General features: G+C 37.4%; 1 protein-coding gene across 1 annotated transcript; it reads right to left on the bottom strand.

Moving 5' to 3' along the window:
• Positions 1-332: 332 nt before the first annotated feature.
• RIDA (reactive intermediate imine deaminase A homolog) lies at positions 333-8,094 on the bottom strand. Its single transcript, XM_026050034.1, has 6 exons — positions 8,011-8,094; positions 4,499-4,604; positions 3,862-3,916; positions 2,651-2,719; positions 1,491-1,546; positions 333-1,062 (listed from the first exon to the last, which is right to left on the bottom strand). Exons 1-6 carry the CDS (start codon positions 8,073-8,075, stop codon positions 1,000-1,002), a joined length of 414 nt encoding a protein of 137 aa, XP_025905819.1. The 5' UTR covers positions 8,076-8,094; the 3' UTR covers positions 333-999.
• Between the last annotated feature and the right edge of the window lie 128 nt (positions 8,095-8,222).

The following is an 8,222-nucleotide window of genomic DNA, read 5'->3' on the forward strand; positions in this document are numbered from 1 at the left end:
TCTTTTTTGTTGGTTTGAAATAGTTCTTACTAAAGCAGCTAGATACAGAATTCTCGTCAGGGAGTACAAAAAGCATAAAAGCCTTGAAAAACCAAGTGTTAGAACTGAATTTCAAGTAAATAATTATGCAAAGCGCTTACTTTAAAATAAGAATCAGCAAAAGTTTGTTCCCAAAAGACACAGCACATTTTATAGATGCAATTATCATTTATTTTCATTAAGAAGGATATTTTCCCTTCACCAACTTGGAATGTCTTTTTCATTTTTTTAGTTAAGCTGTAGTGAAATTTAACTTCTATGAAAAAGCTTGCAGGGAGAGATTCATYTACAAACGATTTATAAATGTTGGCACATTACTTCAGGAAAGTGTAATTTTCTTCCTTCTGAAATGAGTGTTCACTCTCTCAAGTGATCTCTTCCACATGAACAAAATGTGAGTGGGTCCCAACATTAATCTGTTCTGTAAAAGGTGTTCAAGAAGGCTTAGAAACAAATACAGCAAAATTCCCCACAACAGAGAAGTGAAAATGTATCTYAGTCCTAGTATCAAGCATTCTATTGTTTCCTCTTTCTATCATTTTTATTTAAAATAGTTACTAAATCCTACTAATTACAAAAATAGTTATTAGAATTTTCYGTGTCCCCATCACCATTAGTGAAACTGTCATACATTAATCTAAAAAATGTGTACGTTATCCAAGTAYCCAGTCACAATCACAAAATAAGGCCCCTACCTGCAATAAGTTCAGACATACCCTGATTTGAGCAACTAGCTCAGCTAATTTCAGCAAAACTCCCATAGACTTCAGGGTCTGCCTGCAAAAAAGCTAATTCCCAGATGGCATTTTAGAGCATGTAAGCTCCCAAAGCCCCTTTCCTAGGTAAGAGTAGTGATGTCAAAAGTATGTAACTGYCTAGGGTCAATCATAGAACCAGGACCTAAAGGAAGAACACTGAATCTAAAATTGCCATTGCAGGACAGTTAGTGTCTATTCATAGTCATGCTGAAGCATCTTGGATCGATCCTTGAATGGCAACAGCTTCTATCTCAACTCGGGCACCCTGTGAGCAAAACAACGCACAAACATATTAGAATGTGTGTGTGTGTGTGTGTGTGTATATATACACAAATATGAAGCAACAGGATGTATAACATATAAGAAAAGGTTGACCTTGTAAAAACAGATATCAGAAGGAGATTATATTGCTGACAGTTGTATACTAATTTAGCCATGTTAAATAATACTGAAAATTTGATATTAAGTACAATAACACCTTATTTCTAGGGTAGTAGGCAACTCCCACTAAATAGACCCATATTTCATGGTTTCAGATGTCTTTTATTATATGTGGGAATAAGACTGATATATTTGAAAACAAAAAGTAAATGCTTAACAAGATTATCCACCAAAATAACTGCATTGGAACCTATTCATGTATAAGAAAAGTTGCCAGCAAGTTTCAGAAGTAGGCAAAAAAGTGACACTTACTTTCGGCAGAGCAGCAACTTGATACGCAGCTCTGGCTGGGAAGTTTTTAGTGAAAACTGTAAATTAAAAATCCACCAATCATTTATCTTTGCTTGATAAAACAAAGTTGAAAGTAATGCATACAAAAAGGAATCAATAGAATGGTTTGAAATTCAAGGCTACAAGACAAATGGTCTTTTGTACCAAATTGTTTTTCTTTTTTGGCCACTAACTGCTCTAAAACCTCAGCAAGCTACCATTCATCATCAAGAATGCAACTACAGACATGATCCAAAGGCTAGCGATGATTTCTTTTACTCTGCTAACACAGCCTTAGCACTAACTCAGCAGAACCTGAAAAGATTAAACCAGAGCAGGGACCATCCAACTGCAGAGACGAGAGGGTGGATGAGGGCTCTTTCACAGCCGTCATCAAGAGGGAAAACCAGGTTCCCGACAAAAGAATCCTGAACAAAGACTCCAAACTTGCAGAAGTAAACTTGGGGTCAGCCTCACTCCTACCAAAGAAAGACAGAGGAAAAAGGTCTCTTGCCCAGCAGCTCTGACCTATTCCTCTGCTCAGGTATCGGCCTTGAGCTCAAGGGTATTAAAACAAAGGTTAAAACGAACAAACATAAAAACCCATGAACATCAACAAAAAACAAACAAAACAAAAAAAAAAAAACCAAAAAAAGAAAATACTAGTCAAAACATAAAAGCTGAATTTACGTCATCAAATGAAACGTCTACAAAGGAGAGATATGGTAATCCAGAAATTACCAGAAATCGTAATTTCACTGCACTGCGAAGACAGGCCAACAAGTCAAAGTTAATGAACAGCTAGAACCACTTTACTGAGTTTAAAGGGGCTTTGGCAAAGAGTAAATATGTAACCTGCCTATCAGTTCCTACAATTCTTAAATGCTATCTATCTAATGAAAATCCAAGGCTACATAAAAAAAACAAACTAGTGTGCATTCTTTTTCAATATGCAGCTCACTGGAATCAACTTCTTCGCTCTGTGTTCAGTCTTCTAAACTCTCTTATTCTTTTAAAAGCTTTAATTTTTCATTTCTCTGAGAATCCTAAAGAATCCGAAATTATAGTCATTATCACGCTTTAGAGCAATTATAACTTTCTACGAGCCCTACTGATAAAATAGAAACAAAGCATCTACTTACATTGCCTGTAAATGTCATTAATATCATTGAAGTCTTTCATGTCAGCCATCAAAACAGTAGTCTTCACAACTAGAAGTTACATAACTGCGGTTAATTTGGATCTTTGACTTTTATACAAAAGTTGAAAATCTTTAGCGTATTACTTACATCGTATTTATATTCAAAATATTTATCTGAAATGTTGTCATTGTTTTCAAAAGTCTTGCATGGAAATATTGACTATTAGAGCTACTAAATCAGCTTATTTCTACACCTATTTAGAAACAACAAGGTGTCTCAAAACATAAATATATTGATTTCTTTATGAAACTCTCAGGTACATTTAATGTGATTAAAGAATCTGTTTACTTATTAGACTGAGATCTTTCAAATCACCTAAGAATTTTTGATATCTAGTACCTATTAAAATTGGATATCCCTGACAAACTTTGAAAATATCTGCTTTAAATTTCATTCTAAGCTCAATTCTTTCCAGAGGCACAGAACTGACACAGTGGGTGAAATAAAAAGCTGCTTTAATGCAACTGATGGCAATAAATTATATCATACACATACATGCTATATTTATAAAAATTATATGAGTATTTATATATGTATGCAAATATGTATTTGCTACCCTTTAAAATAAAATGCCTGAAGATATGGTCTATGCTAGGATCTCTCTCTCTCCTTTTTTTTTTTTTTTTTTTTTAATCTATGACTGTCTAAACCAATATCAATCCCAGTTTGGTTCCAAAAAATCCTCTTAAACATTATATTAAAATCCTCTTAAACATTATATATATATTATATATATTTTATATGTATTTTATATATATATATATATAGGTGCCGAAAGTGCCTAGAATATTAACACCATTGCTACAGACCTGTTTTTAACTGAAGTCTAGGATTCTTAAAATGCCTGTAAGCAGTTACAGCTCAATCTACAGTTCAGCCTACTTGATAAGGAGGTTAGATATTAGTATCACAGGCAGGAATCTGAAGTGAAAGTCAAACACCCATCGATACCCCCACCTATAAAAAAGATACTTATAAAGAAGACTTGCATGTTTATTTTTTTTTTAACTCAGACTCCTGTGCCTTTTGTCCCTGCCAGCTATTGATAACAATGACACACTTAGCAAACAGCTTTTAAAAAAGCTTTATTTTTATTTCTTTAATCAAGGTAAAGAAAGTCACTTACTTGCCATCATCATGGCAGCACTTACCATTGCAATAGTCACAACCTGCAGCTTTTAGGATTTCTCCCATGTTTTTTAAGGCCTGTAAAGAAACGAGACAAAATCTTTAAGCCATGTCATATTTGAGTACATGTTGCAACTTGACTACATCCTTGGTTATAGTTTGAGTTTACCCAAGCAGCCTTCAAGAGTCATTAGCGGGCAAGCAAAACCAGAGATAGATTGAAAAAAAAAAAAAAAGAAATAATAAGAACGAACTTCCTCAAAACCCCTAGTATTGAACCACCCACCCACTCATTAAATGAGAATGTAAGATGCCCTTATCTTATCCTTCCTATTACTCCACACATCCTCTTTACTCCTGGAGAAAGAAATCCTCTTTCCTCAATTCAAAGCCAGTTTCTTACTGGGGATCTGATTGTTTCCTGCATTTACTCTTTCCTGTATTAAATTGATTCCTACCTTGGTTGCCAAGCTGTTGAGTTAAAAAAAAAAAAAAAAAAAAAAAGGCAGGGGGTGGGTGGGATGCATTTTTCCCTCCTGCCTTCCTCCCATTTTGGAAGATGTGAAGGTGCTCTCTGAGATGCCTCCAATCCTCACGGGTTCCTGTTTAAGTGTGCACATGCCAACCCCATAGCAAATTGATTGCTAGAAGACATCTCACCTGCTTTGCTTCTTCCTTGGTCCCCCCAGAGACGAGCTGCCCGCTGGAAGGTTCTATACCGATCTGCCCTGCGATGTACATGGTCCGGTCGACCAGCACGGCCTGGCTGAAAGAATTAGTGACATTTTAGGTTGGACAAAATATTTCTGAATGAGCTCTCAATCAAAACATTTGACTATCCACTTCTGCAAGCACTCTCCTTTAAGGGCATTTTGCATTTACTTCAGTGATTTAGAGCATCTCAGAAAGATACAGGACTTAAGTTACACATGCACAAGTTGTCAACAGTCACCAGCTCTCTCTGCTTGTGTTCTGCAAGTGCTGGGATTAAGTCTCTCACAGAAGCACACAGCTACATAAGTATGGCTTTGCATTTCAAGTAAAAGGACTTGTCTCTTGAAAGGCCCAAGGCATCAGAACAGTCACTCAACACTAACACAGACACACAGCATCCAAACTGGAGCTAACACAGAGCACAGGCTGAATTAATGTTTCTCCCATCTGCCCAAATATCCCATCCTAGTTCAACAGAGGTGGACAATACTTTCATCTACATCACAGCTGCAGAGCAATGGAAAGAGAGGAGATACACACAGGGAAGGTAATTATTAAATTCATCATTTTTTCCTCTAATGGTCGTGAATTAGGACAGTAAGCACAGCACCCTCATCACTTCATTCCCAGCAGAATCAGGCTCCTCTGAACAAAACTTGGGCAATCTGGCAGAGTCCATTCAGACAAATGCAAAATTCAAACTATCTGAAATACATTTTTATCTAACTGTCAGGTGTGATTTTGCAGAAGTAAAGTTAGCCACTGGTAATTTTGCTTAATTACACAAAGAGATTAAAGGATTAAAATTAAGATACAGAGCACAAAATAATCATTATGCAAGGGGTAATTTTCTTTAGATGCTAATTAAAAATAACTTACAAAAAAAAAAAACAGAGAAAGAATCCTTTCAAAATGTTTGTGGTGTGGCAATATATTTTTTTAATATCTTCTCATCTCATGAGAAAAAGTTGTGTTTTGACAGCTTAACAAGCCTCTTACATTATACAGACTAGTCAGACACCAGCCTGATACATCTAAATTAGAGAGTAAATTCCCTATAAAGTCAAATGAGAAAGAAAGAAGCTTTCTTCTAAGAGCACTTCTATTAGATTTCTTCTCTAATCGCTCTCTCCGTCAACCTTATAGGGAGCCTAACCTAATTTAGGCACTCATTAAAAATCATTAAAGTTAGGCAATCTGAACACTGCCCTTTTACCTCTGTCTCACGTTCCCCTACAATTTCATAAGGGGGAAAATAAGTTAGTAGCTTATTTGATRTAGTAGATTATTTTCTTTGATGATTATCCTCTCTGACATCAGCAGGTTATTAAGCTAGAGTAAATGACAGAACTATACCTTGCAAACTAGAGAAACCGTCAAAAGAAAGGTTTTGTAGTTGAGGTAATCTTTTTGATACAGAATGTGTGTATAAACACTCACAGAGAAGAGTCTTCTATTTTACCWTTTTTTCCTATAAGGTCCACAACCTCTTCCTATTAGACCACAAACTTTTGCTTCAGTTTGATGACAAGTTCTCCAAGCAAAAGCAAGATCTTAGCGCTCTCTCCCTCAGAGAGAGATCCTGTACTGCCTATTATACAGGAAACAACAAACCATATATCACAACAGAGGCTTTTGAACATTCCTAAATCATGAATAATTAGGAGAAAAAAAAAAAAAAAAAAAAGCAGAAGCTTTCTGCAAACAGACAGATGAGCACTTAGAGCAACCTTCCCTGCTCCTCATCTTCTCCTGCAGCCATCAGAGGCATCCCCTGTTCACTTGATACTATTAGTAATTCCCCAACTAAAGTGGTGYGCTCACACTGCATTCAAAGCTGTGAGCAATGCTCACAGATTTCAACTAGACAAATATACAAAGCTGTATCCTTCACCTAGGGTCGATCCTAGTTACTCTTTAATTTCTGATTCATTAAAGATTTAAGAATGTGCCTAAAGTCATTCAGATTTCAGTTTACTGAAGCGCATAACTAGACAGATATTATGGCCCCAGGAAAACATCATACAACAGAGCTGGAATTTAGAAACTTTCTCTTTAAAGACAATGACTGTAAAAGCTAATCAGGGTTTTTTTTTTCCTAAATAAAAGAACATTTCTGCTGTGAGTGTATACGTGTGTTTATACATAAGATTACTCAAAATTGGATGAGGTGTTGGAAATACAAAGATGTGGTAAAAACAGGTCACCATAACTCAACCTGAAGAGCTGTAGGAGAATGACGAATGTAACCCCTATATCCCAATTCCTCATTCRTACTTAAGCCCTCATTCTTCTGCTACCATGTTCAGATCTCAGAGCAGAAACATCACAGTTACTTATTGTGCATTTTTGCTCACTGGACTTTGAGAAGTTCACTGGAACCTGATAAACCAAGTTAATGATAGATCTGTCAAATCAGTTACAGGCTGTACAATATACAGCATTTCATTAAATACCACCAATAAGCAAAAAAAAAAAAAAAAAAGTTGGAATGTAGTAACTTTACAGCAGAAGAGGAAGGCTACAGTAAAGGATAGGCTGGGTTAGGCTGATTAGTGCATATGCAGTAGCAGAATTCATCTTTTCCCACGTTTTTCATGTTCTAACTGTGCCAAGTCCCTTACTGAAATTATCCAACAATTCAYAGTTTACAGAAGTTAACCTTCACCTAACAATGCTGCATCTGTTTCTGGATTTTTTATTTCCATCTTTACGATTTCTATAAATGACACAAAAACAGTTCAAAGCTCAGCTCAATTCTAATGTAATTGGGAGGAAAAAAAAAAAACTCTTGAAGGCAGAGAAGTAGAAAACTTAAAACCTAAGGAGACTCCATTTACAATGGGAAAGAAGAGACAGAAGGCAACATTACAAGTCCTCAGAAAATGCTGATAAAAATCTCTCAGAGCCTTCAAATCCCACAATATTTACATATCACTTATCCAGATACCAAAGAGGAGCCTTTCTCCAATTAAATTTAGGAATTAAAAAAAAAAAGAAATGAGTTAAGCTCTAAACCACTGCAGCCAACCAGTTCTTTGAGAAAATACTTAGCAACATCCTACTTAATTTTGCAGCCAACGGCTTAGACACTGAAAAGCATTACAGTACATTGCTGCACACAGTAAACAAGAGAAGATTTCTCTGTCAGCTCTCTAACTGCCAAGAACACACAGGGCCGGCATTCACCTCAACCCCGTCCGGACCTCAGGTTCACTCCTGGCTGGCCTACACAGCTGACAACATCTGACCTCAGGCTTCTTTTTGGGGGTGGGGGCGAGGCTCCATTTCTTTAGCCTTACAGAGAGGGGGGAAAAAGCCCACACACCTCCAGTCACTTGCGTCCCCCTCACTGTCCAGATCTGATTTTTGGATAACCAGACATTCACAACGGCCACTTACACTAGCTAGGATATTTCTCCCTCCCTCTTGCTCCCGCAGCCTCCTGCTGAACAAACCTGTAGGGGCCCAGCGGAGCGGGCGCCTTAGCAGAGCTGATGATCTTCTTCACCACAGTAGCCATGGCCACCAACCGCCGCCGCCAACCGCCACTAACGGTCGCCACCTGCCCCTTAGCACTCCCACACCTCGAGCCCCGCCGCCTCCCGCCCACAGCGCCCCTCTGCGCATGCTCCGCGCGCGCGCGTTGCTGGGAGTTGTAGTCCCGCTG

This window comes from Nothoprocta perdicaria, unplaced genomic scaffold, assembly GCF_003342845.1.
Source record: "Nothoprocta perdicaria isolate Ctin4 unplaced genomic scaffold, notPer1 scaffold_64, whole genome shotgun sequence".
Taxonomy (NCBI): Eukaryota; Metazoa; Chordata; class Aves; order Tinamiformes; family Tinamidae; genus Nothoprocta; species Nothoprocta perdicaria.